Below are 18,911 nucleotides of genomic sequence, written 5' to 3'. Positions count from 1 at the left end.
TAGACCCTGTCTGTTTTAATGTAAGCTCAAATTAATTGTTCTATCTCTAAGTTCATTAAGTTGTAATAAATGACTTAATTTTCTTAATATTAAATTTATGAGAAAAGCAGTCACCTTTCCTAACTGTTATTTTGAAATTAAACTCACTTTTAAAACAGAAATCTGAAGCACAAGCTTATCAGTGACAAGTACAAAATACAGTCCATATCTGGCCATGGAGGCTCTTTAAACTGAGATAACTGTTAATGAAGGCACATTAAGGGTCAGAGTTCCCGAACCTGATTATTTCTGGCTTGGTTATATAACCGCGAGTAGCGTCAACCCTTAACATAGCTCCCTCGCTCTCTGCAGATAAGCCTCTGAGGCGATAACGCCGCTCCACTCAGGTCCATGAACACAAGTCAGGAGGGAGCGAAAAGAGGGTTTAATTGGCTAATTTGACTGATCGTGCCCTGCAAGTAACTTGGAGGGAATCCATTTCAGAATAAAATCTGACTAAATGAGGCAGCGAGCGCTGCCTACAAGGCCATATTAGCAGCCACAGGTAGCACTGTGTGAAATGTCAAGAAGTGTCAAAGAAAACTGGAGCCTCCGTTTGCTTTCACAGCTATTGTTTCTAACTGTTCAGAGATGAACAGCAGACTGAAGGAATCTGGCTGCATCCTGAATTCAATATACTGTAAGTATTACTAATTAAGGGGGCGTCTGGGGGTGGGCAGGATGACTAAGTGAGACTCTGAGTGAGAAGTGAGTCAAATGCTTTTAACAAAATATAAGAATAAAGCAGCCCGTCTTTTGTATCATTTTGTTTATAGTTAGGGTGAAAATCTGTTTCCAGGATTCAAAATATATTAGAGCTGACTTTGATATCACATAACAAGTCATTGAATAAACAAGAAAATGATTGGCTGATGACTCCATAATGAAAAATGACAGCTCTGTAAAATGTTTAAAATATCAGTCTGGTACAGATGTGATTGGTATATTGTTGCCATCCATCTATATCTATATATACAGGAGGGGCACCTGAAGTAAAGTCATTCCACAACTGTGTGTGATCTATTTCTGTGTTTGTAATATCAATCGAATATCCATTTCTACATAAAGTGTATGTACGTTATATTACATAATAAAATATTTTATCTTATTTATACTGCAGCATGGGAAAAATTACCATCAAGTACCTTAACGTATATTTTTCTATACATCTTTAAAGTTTCTCAAACCATTCTTATGACCTTTCAGTCTGACTCTCACGGTGCAGGAAAATAAGTACAAATATGCAGAAACATCTTTTAGCTAATCTGTACACACTGTACCTCTGTCTGCTTTTTTTGTTGTTTGTTTTTTTGTCTGGGAAAATAAGACGAAGCAGGGTAAAGTTCCAGTATGTCATCGCGTCCGTGATTTCCTATTGGCATCACCGGCCGCTGATTGGCCGCCCCGCCCGCGAGCTGCAGAGGTGGAGAGGGGCGTGAACGTCGCTCCGGCGCGCTATATGTACGGCTGTGCGCCTCTCCGGGATCAGGGGGGAACGCACAAGCGAGTCGTGAAGCATCAGCGACAAGAACCGGAGCAGAGACTTGGACATTACACACACACACACACACACACGCACACGCACGCACACGCAAACACACACACACACACACAGCCCACCGCTACAGCAGCCCGGAGCGGATCCACGCGGACTCCCATACACTTTATTCCAGAAGCAGAGAGGAGTGAGAAAAGTTTGGAGCCATGCAGTCAGTGTACCGGCACCTGATCAGCCTGCTGTTCGTCTTCAGCAGCCTGCAGGTTAACCAGCTGACCGAGGGCTGCTCGTGCGCTGTGAAGCACCCGCAGGACGCCTTCTGCAACTCCGACATAGGTACGTAACGGGTTATACTGCCGCTTTTATTTTCATTTTAACCCCGGTACCGAGAGCAGACGTTGAGATAAAAGTGCTGCCCGTCTGTCAATACAGGAGAGAGAGGACTGATCTGCAATCAGTTTACTGTATGCACGTCATTTAGTAAAGCTTGCTTTCAGCTAAATCTCTCTTTTTGAGTGTATAAGAAACATCATAACTTGCAATTAAGATTTATGGGGACTGATTTTATTATTCATTACTTTGAGTCAAATGTTTACTCCAGAGCAGCTACTTCTGCTTGTGTCATTTTCCAGAATACTCCAGCAAGAGTCAGGTGCCCCCCCCCCCACGATTGAATTGAACTATATTATAATATAACAAACTTCTGTAGTTTTTGGGGAGTGAAATACACCAGTGATGCTTCTTAAGTCAAGGGTTCCCTAACATTTCCATGCTTTTCATCCCAAATTGATGACGTTTTGATTTGATCATCAGCTGTTTCCATGCTTTCTGTATATTTTCAAGCAACAGCAATGCTTTTTGTGGCTCAAAGGTGAAGCATGAGTGGTGTGAATTGACAGCAGTTGTTTCAGATTGTGCTTATTTATGTGCACACTGTGGTATTTGTCTGTCAGGCAGCCACCGGGACGTAACTCAGATATGCCCGGCCTCTGGTTCACAAACGCTGGGGACGAGGGGCGTTTACATAGCTTGTTTTACTGCCTGGTTATGCTTTCTCTGACTCCCCAGAATAATATGAAGTTAGGATCTGGCTTAAAACAGCAGTCCAACCTGGCCTCTGTTTTTAGATAACACTGGTAAAGACTCTGGGATCATCTGATCTGCCCTGCAGGCAGTTTTGGGGGTGAAATGTTTGAGATGGTGCAGGAGGGCAGCTGATTTCTTGTGCAGAAGGAGCTGTGTGTGGTGGGGTGACATGGGGTTTCTTCGACTGAGAACCATTTAAAGCCACACACGGCACGAGGACACACAACTACAATCGCAAAGGCAGAAGGTGATTTGAGTGCAGCTGATATTTTGCTTCAATATCATTTGACCCAAAAACCATCATAAGGCTCTCTAAAACCCTGACACATAATTGAACAATAATCTCTCAGTCTAAACTGAGCGCACACACACACACACACACACTCTGCAGTCATGTGTGTAGCCCCTGTGTTCGCCCTGTCGCCTAGTGTCGCCACGTTACAAGGGAAGTCCTAGTTTCTGCAGCAACGCCCCTATACACACACATACACACTCCGATGTCACTTTTAATGATGTTGCACTTACTTCTGTTCACCAGCAGAGGTTGATACTGATAGATTACAAATCTCTTATTGATGCTCTGACATCACAATGAAATGAAAGAATTATTTTCATGTTAAATACTACTTCTTTTTTTGTAATTGTATGCCTAAATTACATTCCTTATACTCACAGGTACCACTGTGTCCTTAAAAGGAGTAGTTTTTTGGGGGACAGTTGAGAGAAAACTGACACCACTCTCATGTCTGTAAGGTAAATGTGAACGCGTTAATTGGTGAGATTTGGAGGTGTTGGTGTTGTTACCTTTGGACATAACTCTTTTTCACACTTGATTCCACCTCAACAACAAGAAAGACTTCACATTAAGGACATCCCGTGCCTTTAAAATTCTGTCTCATTAGAAGTGTCCTATTTACTCATTACATCATCATCGTGCTTACAAGGCTTTCCTTTTCCAAAGGCTCCTCCAAATGCAGCCAAGAAAATGAGGCTTCTTTGCCCAAATTTGCAGGACACGAGCAGTGCATTTTTTGTAGGCGTAAGTCACTTCTTTTAGTTCTGACGTGGGCGGGAACTCACGATGATGCTTTGGTGAATCCTCTGTAGAGGCTTACAGGGGAGGAGGTGCAGCTTTAGCCTGCTTGCTTTCTGAGGACCCCACCTTTTTAAGAGGCGACCTGTGAAATAGGACACAGATATTGTAACGGAAGGACCCAAAATGTCTCTTGCTCTTTGGTAACCCCTGATCAGCCAGGCCTGTGGGAGCCTCTTCAGCCAAGTGGCCCGGTTGGAGTGAGTGAGTGAAAATGCCGCTTCCACAAACACTCATGCAATGCCTTTCACAGTCCTTCAGATCTTCAGATAGCTCATGGTGTTGGCACCCGCTGAGACTTGCCAGTGTAGAATGTGGGACTGACTTCAATGGGCGCAGTGATCAGTGGTGAGCCCCACAAATCCCATTTCCAAGGTCCTGGCTTAGTTCGAGGTGTGCTTTGAATGCTCGCGGTCCCTCTTATACCTCGTATAACACTTCTGAAACACCGGTTGGATGCAGAGCACAGATGTGACAGCTAGTAACATTCATTAAAATCTGGGTCAAATTTACTTATACTGCATGTTCAGTCAAAGTTAGAATTGTGATGAAAAATGTATGTTTTCCTGGACTTCCTTAACTGGAATTAGAAAGTCCAGACTTTCAAGATGGAAGCCTGAATGGTTTGAAGTGATCAAGCCTAAAGCTTCTATCGTAATTTTATAAAATAAAAAAGCAAACGTGAGGTGGTCCAAACAGACACAGCATTGAGCACTACATTGCATCAGTGCACAGGACACATTCCAAATAACACAATGTGATCCTCCCAGCCTGGTTCATTCTTTAATTTAACGTCTATTTCTATCACCTCAAACTAAAATCTGCACTTCTGCTTGTGTCACTGAGAAGTGGAAAACAAAAAAGTAAGGGGTTGACATGCTAATGTGGCGAGGGAGAAACCCTGTAATTCTCACCGTCGACATCAAAGGCGACAGGCCTGAATCTATCCAATATCCAATTTAAGACCCGTAGTTGAGTTCAAAGCGTTTTGCTCTTGTTTTCTTGGCCCTGACCCATAATCACCCGCAGGCACTCCACTGGATGAATCACAATTAGGTTAAAGGGTTGGAAATTGGTTTATCGGAGGTTGTCTCTCTTTATTTGACAAATTTAAATTGAAATATTCAAGAGCATGAAGGTGCTCTAGGAACAGACGGCTGTGGTTTCTGGTTACGTTTTTTTAATGTCTGACTTTCCCTTCAATTTGATGGTGGTATGCTATCTGGAATGCATTTGAGTTAATTTTCTTGGCTACCATTTGAGTACTTGCTGATAAAATGTCATTTTTGTGGTTTGTATTCAGAGAACTATAAATGGGAAATCCTCCACGGAGCGTTTGGCCGGCTTAATTCTATTCTGATCAGGTTAGAGAAATCCTGTCAGCTTTCCCTGCTAACATACCTGGGCACCAGGCGATGACCTGGCTGCAGATACCTAGTTGGCTGCTATTAGGCAGCCGGGTTAAAGCAGCCCATTCACACAGGGAAATGAGCAGTGCTTGTTTTTCCAAAGCCCTCCGAAAGCAAGATTAGAGGCCCGGCAGTAAACTCTGACCCTGAGATTTAATATCGCTCCATAACGACGCTAGTTCCCAAGTGCTTGGGGTGACGGGAGCAAACCTTTACATGCTTGCACTGTGAACCAGGTCAGTTGCTGAGGATTAGCGTAGTGTGTGTGTGTGTATGCTCTGTTTGGGATTGAGGATCCCGCCCTGCCCTTGTGTATTTTGTTGCATAGAGGAGCTTTGTCAAGTGCAGCATAGCAGGTTTAGAGCGATGCATGGCCTGGGGCTTTGTGACGGCACTCTCCTGGTACCATTACATCCTCCTCCTTCTACTAATGAGTTATGTAGCATTTAGTTAAATCACTACTCCCTCTGTCAGCCCCCCCCCCCTCCTCATCTGCAGGTCAACAGGTGACAGATGCTAACCTGAGCGAAGCCAGGACTCCTGTTATGAGAAGCACTATGTAAGCTTAGATCAGATATCCATAGTTTTCCCAAAAGTGAGCTAAAATACGATGAGATGTCAAAGGTTCTGGATTCCGTACAGGCCTGGGATGTTCGTCCCCTGAGCCAGGCGTATCAAATCTCCAGTCCACCCCTCCCTCCTCTGATGACCACACAGCCGCTCAGGGGCTCACTGTTTTAAACAGGAGGCCAGCACAGGGGCGATGGACATCAGCCCAGCAAACACTCATGCTCATAAAATGACTATCGCCTTCAGCTTTACTTCAGAAGGAAGGATTGAGTAATTTGACCTTTCTCAACCTTGCAACAATTGTAATACAATTTATTCGTCACCAAAATGTCACCTTTATCTATGGTGGCCTGTAATTGTCAAAAAAAGATTTTACAAACCAGAGCAGTACAAACTAATTAATCAAAGCAGAGAGGAATTTAATTTAATAATACTGACACTATGATTATGTAATCATCTGACCAACAAGTCTGAAAAGATGAGAGGCACCCGGGGAGAGAGAGACGCGGCAAATGAATGAATGACGATATGAAAAGCAGGCACAGAGGTAGCAGGGATGCACAGATAACGGCAGGCCAACTGGCGAGGCTTCAGGAGTTGGTTGTGACTCTTTTACCAGTGCACACAACGATACTCACCAATTAGGAGACGGGGCTTCTTTGCGAAGGAATTTATTTTAAATACTTTGGCAAAGCTTGGTACCCAAAGACACCAATTTTAGCTTAGACGACTCGTGTTTTTGAGGTCAGCTAGCATGACCAGCTAAATGACTAGTTGCTTAAAGATTCCCATGCTTCAATCCAACAGGAGCTTCCAGTGAAAAGGACTTTTTTTGGGACAATAAAGCTGAAATGTGTAGCTGTTTTGAAAGATTGAACTTTCATGGCAATGTAATTACTGAGCCCTTGATCAATAGCTTATGGTGGCTAATTCCAAGGTAGCTAACATTAGCGACCTTTAGCAAGATACTTGGGCAATTGACATTACTGAATCCGCTTTCTGACTCTTCTGTACTTGTACTATTTACAATGTTATCCTACAAAATACTTATTCTAAAGTGACATAGTCACTTTAAATCTGACCCTATGGTAAATTTAATTATTTTGTGAAACTAACACTGCTGGACAGACCATAGTATCAGAGGAAGTGATAAAAACTCATAGTTCATACTTCATAGGCTGTACGCGGACCTTACAGGCTTTATGCTCCTTTGATTTCAGAGGATTCAGTTTCAGTGTTTATTTTTGAGCGTGGTAGTGTGTCGTCCTGAGAATTCCTCTTCCTCCCACTCGCCTCTTCAAACTTGGACCACTTTCTGCATACTAAAATCACCGTCACTCACTCTGCACCTCGCTTTCTTTCTCTCCCTCTCTCCCTCTCTCTCTCACTCACACACAGATGAGTAACCTTATTCTTGTCGTGCCCGCAGTTTGCCACATTGTACGTAGGCTGAAATAAATGTTTCACTAAATTACATGCTCACCTTAAGATTTAGCATTTGTATTCATGCTTGTGTAATCCCCTGCTTTAGGCAAGATACTGAGTGAAAAATGGATTCACTTCTTTTTTTTTTTCCTTTTCTGTCAGACCCTGGTTACTTCTCTTATCTCGAAAAGCCTCCCACTCTTGAAAATGTATGTCAGATCCTCTGCAGAAGATGAATACTTGTGCGTCACGGCACTGGGCTGTAATTCCTCGTGTTTAGCAAAGTAAGAGGAAGAAGTATTCAAATTTCAATTCGACTTTGAGATTCATCCTATCTGAATCTGAATAAGTTCCGCCAAATAAGGTTACAAATATAAGCACTTCAGCTGCCTGGTGTCGTGCCGTAATCATCATATTAACCAGTAGTAGTAGTGTAAATGAGGTAAATGTACAAATGTTTCTATATATGTAATAAATAAATATATATATATATATAGTGTATACTGACATGTACATGGTACAGGTAGTTTAAGGGCAAGTGGTACGTAAAAAGAGGAGTTGAGTCCAGTTGAATCAGTGTGATGTGAGATCACATCATGAAACTGGGTTAAATAAACACTGATAATGTAGACTTTCTGATGTGAGCAGGCAGCCCTGCGGTTGTACGTAAATATAACTGCTGAATGGAGAGGAGGTCAAGGGGTCACCGCAGGGGAATGACATAAATCTTCTGTCTCCCGAGCAGCTGAGGCCCTTCACACATTCCTTCGGGTGATGGCACCATCACTGGCCAATTAGTGGCTGCCGTCCAACAAGAGGGGTCCTATCTGGATGTACTTCAGTAAAATCAGCTGACCTGTGGCCCTTCAAACGCGAACATTTGTTTCTCCTGAGGATTGGTTTTGAGGTCAGGGGAGAGTAAGAAACTAGGTTTTGAGATGACTTGAAAATAACGGCAGCAGTGTATTTAACAGAAGCAAAAGTATTATGTTATATCTGCACATTCCTCTCTAATTGTGCCCCGGTTCCTCTGTAATTGCAGTGGCAAACGTCTGTCAAACAGCATTTGGGTACAGTTGACAGATTAATGGATCAAATGTTCTGCAGCAAGTCATTGTGAAAGGTCAGAAAGCGGAGGGGCAAGCAGGGGGTTGGTATATTAATACCAAAAGGTCTGAAATGACTGGCATTTGCCTTGGTTGTGTTATTTCTTGTGAAGCTGTCAGAAAGTGAGTATAACACAATTCTGGCAGGTGAAAGAAAATCACCTATGGGCTCTGCTGAAGAGGCATGTGCAGTTTGAAAGATTTTTCCACTTTTGCAGCTCTGTAGTGCTGCATGATTCAAATTCATATGAATGAAAACCAGAATGCATTTGAATATATCCGAACAAAACGCATGTTGCCCAATCCTAAACTACATTGTAGTACTGTCTCACTTGGGTGGAATATTTATTATAACAGTGGAACATGAGGTATTAACAGCAACAGGATTATTAGCCACGCTAGCTCTAGGGATGGGTTTAGTACAGCTATCCATGGTGCCCATATATTCAATTGCCATGAAATTTTACACAGACATTCGTGGTCTCCAGAGGATGAATTGTAATAACTGTGGTGAAATTCGGACTTTTGTCATAAACAAATTGAAGAGAACTATCTATGAACTATGATCAGTAACATTGCTCAAATACATCAAATTAAATTAAAATGAACCACGTAGAGCGCTGTATTTTTATTTTGTAAGCTACTGGATGGCCACATTCCTTTAATTTGTTCACACTGGCTCAAAATAACATTATTTAAATTAAGGCTTGGTTCAAATTGAGGTGTTTGTGCCCAAAATAAATTTGTGGTCACCACTTTTAGGTGGCCATGCTGTAACTGCTTCCTGTTTGAGTTTTATTTTTATGCCCATTTCCATTTGCCTGGAAGTGGGACAGCTAGACAAATACAGACCAAACAGAAGATGCCACACGCCTCATTTCTCCAGTCGAAAAACAATGAAAGGCTTCTCATTTTTTTTCCTTTCTGGGGAATGTGAGCCCCTGAAGAATGTGTAAGGAAATTCCACTGGGATAAGATAACAAACATGGCCAGTGTTAGTTGTGTCTGCGGCCGGTCGGCTGTGGGCAGCAGGTGAACTTCAGAGGATTGACCGCTTATGCAGGGCCCGCAGCTCTGCTTCGACTCTATTCACCGGCTCAAATTATCACCCATTTCTACACTCCCAGCTCCCTGGCCTTCCACAATGAGCCCCCTTACTCCAACATGAGTGAAAGCAAACAAATCAAAGTCGCCACGGAGCGTTTTTCACCTTGCAGACGTTTACATGAGGGTTCTGCACACAGATAAGATCTTTTTCAAGCCCTGATCCCAATATAGAAGGAAAGCTGTTTAAACAGAGGAGACACATACTCTGTTCTGGTGTTTTTAACCAGCAAAAAAGCTGATTGGAATTATGTTTTGCCAATCCTGATCTGAATGTTACATCTACAAAATCAAAACCAAGGTACAAAAAGTGGATGTGACGTTTCCTGTGATTGCTACAAGTTCCATCTTAGATCAGTCATCGAAAAAATCTTGTACACCAACAGTGAGATTGGTACATGGACGAGGGCTCTTTTCCTCTAATTTCTGTATCAAACTCACAAGTCCCTGTAGTGTTTTTTTCCCCATTGGCCTCCCTTGGCAAACAGCAGCAATGCAGAAAATCGGATAAACGGATTAACTGTGGTGCCAACCTCGTCCTGAAATGGTATTTATAATGGGTTTGCTAATGCCTCCTACTGGCCGAGGCACTGTGATGATTTGATGGATTGGAGAGGAAAGCTCAAAGTTATATGTTGGAGGAATGTGACAGTTTGGTCTGATCATTTCAAAGTCACTGACCGGTCTGTGTGTTCTCTTCACAGTGATTCGAGCTAAAGTGGTGGGCAAGAAGCTCCTGAGGGATGAACCTTTCGGAACGATGCGCTACACGGTCAAGCAAATGAAGGTGAGAGAGTCAATACTTGGCTGAAGTGCTGCTGAGCAAGTCACTGAATCTCCTTCAGCTTTGAAGGGATAGTCAGACATTTTGGCGCTTACTCCCTTTCTTTCCCTGCCGAGAATTAGAGAAGATTGATACCAGCCGCGTGTCAGAGAGCGGTATCAATCTTCTGATCTAACACTCTGCTGGAAAGCAAGTAAGTGAAAGTAAAAGTGTTGAACTGTTCCTTTCGCTGTAATGTAGGGAAGGGATGAAGAGAGGCAACAGAAGGCAGGTGGGGTTCACATTGGACAGATCATCACGTTCACAGCCAAGTCTAGGTAGCAGGGTTGTGGGCACGTCTTTAGACCTTGAAGGTGGTTTGTTGATGAAATTAAGTTTAAAAGTTTTTTGTGACTGCCATTTTGTTTTGTTTTTTATGCCGGGGGATGCACACACACGGGACGTTCTTTGTTTTTGATTAATCACACTTTTCAATAGTAGGTTTTTCAAAAGGGTCAGATAGAGTTGGAGAGATGCTCGATGAGCCCACATGACAAATTCTCTGCTGTGTATATGACCCATGATTCTGATCGTAACCACACAGCCATTGCACTGAAAGTGTTATTAACATGGAATAAACAATAATAAACAAATCTTTATTTCTTCCGTTTAAGAATACTCTTTGATCTGCTATTTAAATGCACAGGCAGATAAAAGGTCATACACTGGATGTGGCAGGAACTCTTTACGAGACCGTTTCTCCGCCCCCTCAGCTGCTGTGTGATAGCTGAAAAGCAGTTCAGGGATACTTAGCCTGAAAGCCTGTTCTTCACTTCCTCTATATTCTTACATAACGCTGCATATTTCTGACAGATGCTGACATCGGCCTGCTGCTCAGACAGGAGCCAGGCCGGAGGATTAGCGGACTTACAGGCATTACAGCCCAACCAAACTCCTTGCTCCGAGTGTAAACATTTCAACAGAGTCATGCGCTGCATCAGTACAGTCCCAGTTTGTACAAAAGCATTAAGTGGCCTCTTGTTAGTGAAGCACACCCATCGTCACTGTAAGGATTATCCTCAGTAATCAGATGTGACCTTTGCATCTCTTGTGTTGTTTATTTGTATTACAGTCTGCTGGTTAATACTGCAAACAGCGGTTTTCCTTGTGGGCTATAATAGAAAACAATTCCCTCCAAATTTCAACAAATCCTATGAGACGAATGCCTTTGGCTTTCCCAAACCTCCACAGTTTCGGGCTTAAGTAACAGTTTGTTCTGCTTTTCTGGGAGCGACGCGTCTAAACAGGGATTTCCTGTTGTTCCCAGACAAATAAATTACACTGAAGAAAACACAACAGTTCTCAGAGCAAACGCTGACTGTTGGCTCTGCATACCTGAGCTGAATAGAAGGAGCTGAGGCCCACGGTTCAGCAATGACCTTGCCAAGGCATCAAAGTCGAAGCACATTACACAACCTAATCATGTTATCTATGATTTAGTTAAGGGCAGAGTCTAATACTCCTTCTCCCGCGAGGCATTCCTTAAGGAATGTCATCTGATAAAGCCGGCGCACTGTTTTCATTCCTGGTTATTTACGTGCGGAGGTGGAGTCAGGGGCATAGTGCCAGGGTGAGGGTTTTGTTTTTTTTTTAACATTGCACTTTTTATTTAGGTTTTAACTCCAGTTTTGTTGCTCATGTCTTGCAGATGTACAAAGGATTCGAAAAAGTTCAGCACGTGCAGCACATTTACACAGACGCCTCAGAGAGTTTGTGTGGCGTGAAGTTTGACATCAACAAGTACCAGTACCTGATCACAGGTAAGCTGACAGACAAGTTAATCAAAGTTCATTTACACATATCGTTGATTGTTACTTTATGCTTGTTTTTTTTACATGTTTTAAGTCACTTTACTTGTCACAGGAAGTCTTACTCAGCCTGTAGAAACAGTTGTTTAGCACTGTCAAATCTGTCAAGTCTTACTTAAAGCATGCCTATGAACAGTGGCCACTGTGACCACAAGTGAGAATCACAGGATAATGGTAAAGTATGGTATTTTATCTGTATTTCAGATGTTTGCTTCAATTCAAATTGAGCTCAAAGTTTGTGACATTACACAACCCTCAAAACAAAATCTGCTTCAACCAGAGATGCTGAAAATATTTCACTCAGGTCGCTGCCTATAAAGTGCTCGTTCCTTCTCAGAGGCCTGTCAGAGTCTTGCCAGCAGCATTGTGAGTTTGTTTGGCCTAAAGTACTCCCTCACTCCTCTCGTCCCCAAGGACTTCTTCATTTGTCCCGTGACACAAACTTTCCCACTATTTATAACCTGCCATTTGCCACTGTGCAAGTAGGCAAAGCAGGGTCCCCTTCTTTCAATTTTTGAACTTCTCAGGCCAGAAAGCCGTTTTCTCTCTCTCACAGCTTGTAATTAACAGCCAGCAGGAAGCGACTGTCGTTTTCCAGCAGAAGCTTTTTATGAGTTGCTATTTCCAACAGAGGTGCAGTTTACTTTGGACCCTGCTGTGCTTGGCGTATATAGCTGTCGCTAAGTCCCGACCTGTAAATACTGTAACTACACCCCATAGTGCAAGTGTACGAGCTGGCGTTGCCAGGCAGCGACGGCTATGTTTACCCAGTCTGGGTGCGAGTGACATCACTGATGTCTTTCGCTCCTCTCAGGGCGTCTATAATAAGTCCTGCATATGATCAAGACTGCATTACGGCCAATTTAAACGCACCAGGGCCTGTGAGATGAGCTGCTCGGCTCTCCTTTGATCAAGCCTCGAGTGCTCTGGTCCTGATTAGTATTTTAGGAGCATGTCACACACTCAACACCATGTAATAAGCCTGCGAGCGACTCCAGTAATCCCAGTGCGGAGATGCGGGCCGAGCGGGAGGTTCAGGGGGGTCGAAGAAGCACATATTTGTGAGCTGTCAAATTCTTGCGTGGTGACAACACGGTGAAGGAGACATATAGTGACAAATCATGACGTTCCCGAGTGCTCGCAGGCCGCCACGGTGCACCTGTCTCAGGAGTCGGTAAGCTGCAAACGGTCCGGCGCTAATAATAGACGTCTGCTGACCTTTGGATATTCAGAAATAGGGGTGTTGGTTTAATATGGGCTTACTGCATGAGATTGTCTTACCATCCATAAACAATTTGGATTGCTTGAGCGACATGTTTGTATTAGCCTATGTTACATGCAGAGGATTTTGAAATTAGACAAATAACAAAATAACATGAGAGCATTCGTGGCCTCATGGTTCAAGAATAAGTAAAGATTTAGTTTTCGAAAAGGAGCTACCAACAATATGTTGCCAACTTTGATTAAAATGACACTATTGTGTAATTTCCCCCCGGGGATCAATAAAATATTTCTGATTCTGATTCTGATTAAGTGAGATTATCTCAACAACCTTTGGATGGATTGCCATGAAATTTTGTACAGAGTTTTCCGGGTTCCCAGGTGAATCTTAACGATAACTACCAGCAGGTTGACATTTGTGATTCTGAGTGAAATTTCTCAACAACTGTTGGATGGATTGACATGAAATTTGGTACACGCATTCATGTTTTCACTAGGATAAATTGTAGTAACTTTGGTGGTCCCTCAACTTTTCCTCAAATATCCACAAAACTAACATGACATTCCCATCACTCAGCTGTAGCTGCTGTTTGTGTTTAGCACAAATTAGCATGCCAACATGTTAAGTTAAGATGGTGAGCATGATAAACATTATACCTGCTAAAACATGCATGTTAGCATTGATTATTTTCAAGCTGCACCTTTCATGCCAAGAATGTACTATAAAAAAGCACTTTTTTTCAAAAGCAGCTTCTAGATCCAACTTGTAACTCAACGTGTTAACTGATTCCATTAACCATTTTTTCTTCATCCCCAGGTCGAGTGTACGATGGCAAGGTCTACACAGGGCTGTGCAACTTCAACGAGCGGTGGGAGCGCCTCTCATTGGCCCAGAAGAAAGGCATCAACCATCGCTACCAGCTGGGCTGCAACTGCAGGGTGAGTGGAAACCAGCAACCGCCACATTGCAAGAACAAGAAAGTTGAGGGAAGAGGAGGCAGGAGGAGGATCAAGAGAAGGAGTTAGAGCTTGCTGTTCCTCCATTTTACAACTAAAACTGGACATAAAACTGCTGCAATGGGTTGGCTGCTTATATGAAGTCCACTAGAGTTCTTGTTAATGATTACAGGAGCAAGGAAATACTAAACTCTAATATCCATGGTGCCTTTGTATGTGAAGGGCAAAACTAATTCAGGGTCATTAGTGCTACTGTTCGACCTCTATTGCAAATGTGACAAGCCAACAAATAGACACTGAGAGCAAAAATCATTTAGATAAACAACCTTCCTGGTTACATGGCTGTTATGCAGTATTATTGTTATTGAAACTGAATTATGAATCAAATTTCCACTATTAAACATCATGGATGTTCAGCAGAGACAGAAATAGAGAGAAAACAAGTTTTACCACCACCATTGGGAGTTATTTAATAACAGCTCTGGAATCAGCCCAAGTCTTCATTCCCAGTTTTATGTGACTCAAACATGTAGCCTGCTGCTGTGCAGCTGCTGACCCACCTCGTAAACGTCCTACTGTACAGCAGTGTTCTGGACATCTGCTAACACCATCGGCCCCTATCAGTATAAGTGGATTAGCAGAGAGACCTATTTGTTCCCAGTGCAAGCCAGCGCCTGTAAACTGTGTTCAGTGCGTACATGGCAGCAGCCCAGAGGCATCCAGAGAAGTCCATCGATCAACTGAGACTTCAGTCTGAGAGTCAGTAAGCACAGGCAGGCATAAACATCATCACACTTGTTAAACGCACTCCGCCGTCCTCCTCATTCCTCCACAAATGATGATCTACTGCATTAGAAAGCAGGAAGCGTGTCGGTTAGAAAATTATTCTCCACAGATCATTAAAACCACTCAAAGCAGGAAGTTATGTCGAACATCTCTGAACCATGGAGGACAGACTCTTCAAGCTTGCGTAACAAAAACACCCAAAATGGGAAGTGTGCCCTCTAACTTGCTAATTGAATTTGCTGGCTCATTCAGATCCAGATAAGTGCAGCTCTACGCAGCTGATGACTCCGCTTTGCTGTCACTAAACACAGCGTTTCCGTTCATCACCTCTCTGAGTACATATGTGAATCTTCCTGTCAATTCATGTCGTATATTCATCCGTGAAGCTGCTTTTTGTGCGAGCACCTGGAGGTGTGACGTACGAAAGAGGCTCAGTAAAAATCCAATTGAATCACTGAGAAACAAAAACATCACTGCTTCAGGAAGATGGCTGACGTTCATTTAACATTCCACAGCACGAAGTGCACAAATGCCAGGGTACGCTCACCAGTTTTGCACTTAGTTACTGTATTTAAAAAGCTGCCTTTTTACACCTCATCTATTAATCTGCTGCAGTAAATGACTGAAAGCAAAAGACTCCATGTTCTAGATGTTTCACCAAGCGCATGTTCACCCTTTTATATTTCAACCAAATCATATAATACAAGCTTATTTCTCTTGTACAATTGTGAGATGTTTTCCATATGTTAATGTCTCATTAAGCTTATTCTACTCTGGCCTTTGCAACTTCTAGACTGTAGACTCACTGTTGATGAAGTTGCATGATACTACCAATAACAGTTAGCTTCAACAGGAAACTAGCCCAGCTTACATTAGCGTAAGACTGTAAGCAGAGGGAAACGGCTAGCGTGGCTCTATCCAAAGTTTAGAAAAGCCACATACAAGCTCACTAACATGCTAAACAAACAAGATACAACTTGTTCAGTAGTGGTTTAGAGGTGCTACAAGTGATTTTTTGTTAACTTTGGAAAGAGTTTCCCCAGTAAGGGAAAGGAGATCCACAACTATTTGACTAAAAAAAACACAGTGAGTCTACACTAGTTGTTTCTAGTATCCAGTTTTGTTTCCTGCTTCATGGCTACATCTTTAGTTTTGCTTCTGTCTCTGTAGATTAAGCCCTGCCACTACCTTCCCTGCTTCGTGACCTCAAAGAACGAGTGCCTATGGACGGACATGCTGTCCCACTTCGGCTATCCCGGCTACCAGTCCCGGCACTATGCCTGCATCCAGCAGAAGGAGGGCTACTGCAGCTGGTACCGGGGCATGACCGCACGCGACAAAACCACCATCAACGCCACCGACCCCTGAACCACAACGCACCCTGCCCGAAATCCACTGCCACGTCCCCGACTCCGTCCCATCCCGATCACTTCTAGAGTATTACAGGACTCTTAAAACTCACTGGCTTGGGTGACAGCTTCTTTAAAGTGGCAAAAAAGAGTAAAGATCAAATACATTACAGTGCCTGTTTCGTAGCACTTCTAATAGAAAACAATACCTTTTTTGTTGTGCTGATCACCCTGGTGAACTCTATTATAATTTTCTCAAAACCAAACTGTCTCTTTATGGTTCAGTGGTGTTAAAAAGGTGACAAAGACAGACACTTCAAATCCCAATAAGAAGTGTAAGACCTCGATCAATCTCTTCCTTCAATCAGAATTGAAGGACTAATGTCAAAGACCAGCAGTGACCTAGACACAATCAAAACTATCAATAAATATCATTGGTGTTAATTAGCGACCTGCAGTTACCCTACTACTAACCCTAGTATTATGGTCCTTTTGGTGCATTGAGGCAGTTTATCTTTTAAAAAGCAAGGACTCTCAAAACTAAAGGCCATGAAGTATCAGATGAATTTCAGCCAATGATCACTATATACATTTGAGATGTAAAGCTGTTACATTGTTGCTACTGAACTGCGCTTGCTAGCATTAGACTAGTGCAGTTCTGCACATCAGCACTACAGAGCAGAGCCAAGAATCCTTTCAATACAGATTGAGTGCCAATGATTTCGGCTTCAAAAAGCTTTTTGAAAATGGTATTGTTTTACAGTGAAGTACACTTCGATTATGTTCAGTTTTTACTGTAACATGTGTCTTTATGGATGGTAGTATCTCTGCTTACCTGAATGTTTGTAATGTAACTCATTTTGCAGTTATATCACAAACAACGCCCTTTGTGTTGAGCACTGATGAATATCAGAGAAACGCTAGAAATGTCTGTCTGTTACAGTGCCAACGCAGGGAAGAGCTCACTTCTTGCAGAGATGGTGATATTTTATTTTTTGCTGTATATAACATAAGCTACAGAAATGAACTATCAACTCAGCTGAAACCTCTGTAATACATTTATTTATATGTTTATTGTATTACACAGTAACCATGTGGCATATCTGCAAAAAAAAGATGAAAATATATAATAACTGTCAAAATGACACAATGACAGCCTGTGCAGCCGTCCAAAATGAAGGACCAGTATCTCCAATGGTATGGTACTTTTTTTGTTATCTTGATCATAGTTCCCCTGACTGGTACTCTTCACCAACCCAATGGAAGTCAAGTATAAGCAGAGGTTTCAGACAATGAGAAGTTTTGTAAGTGTATATTCAATCTTTTTGTATTTAACTATTTCAAATGGACATTATATATAAATATATATATATATAAATCAAAGTAACAATATTGTCACTAAATTCATTCTTCTTCACCTGTTCCCATCCAGGGTATTTTCTTATTTTTTCCCAGTGCCGTACCTTCAGTCCATTCCATTATCAGACACAGATTTGCCTCAAAGGGAGTCACAGCCCCTTCATCACTAACATTAAAAGAATATTACATCGCTAATGCAGGCAGCGCTGAGGACACAAACTGTGGCTTTGACCAAGTTGCTTGTCAAAAGAGTAGTTTGACATTTTGGGAAAAACGCTTATTTAAACGTTCTTGCTTAGAGTTAGATGAGAAGCACTATACCACTCTTATGTCTGTATGCTAAATATGATGATACAGCCAGCAGCAGGTTAGCTTAGCTTACAGCAGCATGAAGACAGGAAACAGCTAACCTGGTTCGGCTCAACGGTAATAATATTTGCCAACCAGCACCACTAAAGCTCACTAATTATCACGTTATTAAATGTCAGTTTCTTTCATCTCGATTCCACAGTGACAAAATGTGGCGTTTTCCCTCTGTTTTTTCCATGTGAAAACGGCGTTTAGACCGCCCCAGGACACTAAATCAGGGGAGGAAGACAGCTATGGTTTGTTTCTGATACTGGATAAAAGGCCAAGTTGAACTTAATTACTATAAAATTATTTGATTTCAGTGACGTTAATCTACCCTGTTTAATTTTGCAACAGAAGTACTCAACTTTTAACAAAATATCCCTGAATCCATCTGAATTTTTAACTAACTAAAGATTTACTTTTTTGAAATGAAATTCTGAATAGTGTTCTGAATCTTTGGCTTGAGTATACAGCATACTGCGTCATGGGTAGGTATCATTTTTTAGGAGGTTACAGGAAAAGTTAATAATTACTGACCTTGCAGGGAAAATACTTTGTGTAAAGCAAACAGGTGTACGCCGGTGAATATTACAAAACATCTCCTTTCTGTCTTTATTTGTGATGACGTGGCTTTTTCTCCAGCTGTGGCATTTCTGTGTCACTATTTCTGTGGTTCATGTTTGTGTAAATATACTGTCTGCTTAACACAGAAACACTTGGTCAAGTTTGATCCTTAAACAAAAAAAACAAAAAATCCAATCAAGGAAGCTGTGTACAGTCTGTGTGTGAACACTGATTCCTGAAGTGTGGGGGGTGTTTCCTTGTAGGGGTTATAGAAATGTTTGACTTAATTTCTGTGTTTTATATTTTTATAATAAAGATTTAATGAAAAACAGGCCACAGGAGGTCTATGGTGATTATTTTTTT

At 42.1% G+C, this 18,911-nt stretch overlaps 2 protein-coding genes across 3 annotated transcripts in view; one reads left to right on the top strand and one right to left on the bottom strand.

Moving 5' to 3' along the window:
* The window catches only part of syn3 (synapsin III), an 83,211-nt gene that overhangs the window by 32,106 nt on the left and 32,194 nt on the right, over positions 1-18,911 (bottom strand). The gene's annotated exons all lie outside the window — the stretch shown is intronic.
* Positions 1,540-18,882, top strand: LOC139304956 (metalloproteinase inhibitor 3). The gene is made up of 5 exons (XM_070928881.1): positions 1,540-1,873; positions 10,035-10,117; positions 11,802-11,913; positions 14,000-14,121; positions 16,096-18,882. The coding sequence occupies exons 1-5, from the start codon at positions 1,744-1,746 to the stop codon at positions 16,291-16,293; spliced, it is 645 nt and encodes a 214-aa protein (XP_070784982.1). The 5' UTR covers positions 1,540-1,743; the 3' UTR covers positions 16,294-18,882.

This window comes from Enoplosus armatus, chromosome 22, assembly GCF_043641665.1.
Source record: "Enoplosus armatus isolate fEnoArm2 chromosome 22, fEnoArm2.hap1, whole genome shotgun sequence".
Classification (NCBI taxonomy): domain Eukaryota; kingdom Metazoa; phylum Chordata; class Actinopteri; order Centrarchiformes; family Enoplosidae; genus Enoplosus; species Enoplosus armatus.
This window is presented reverse-complemented; position numbering and strand designations above follow the sequence as displayed.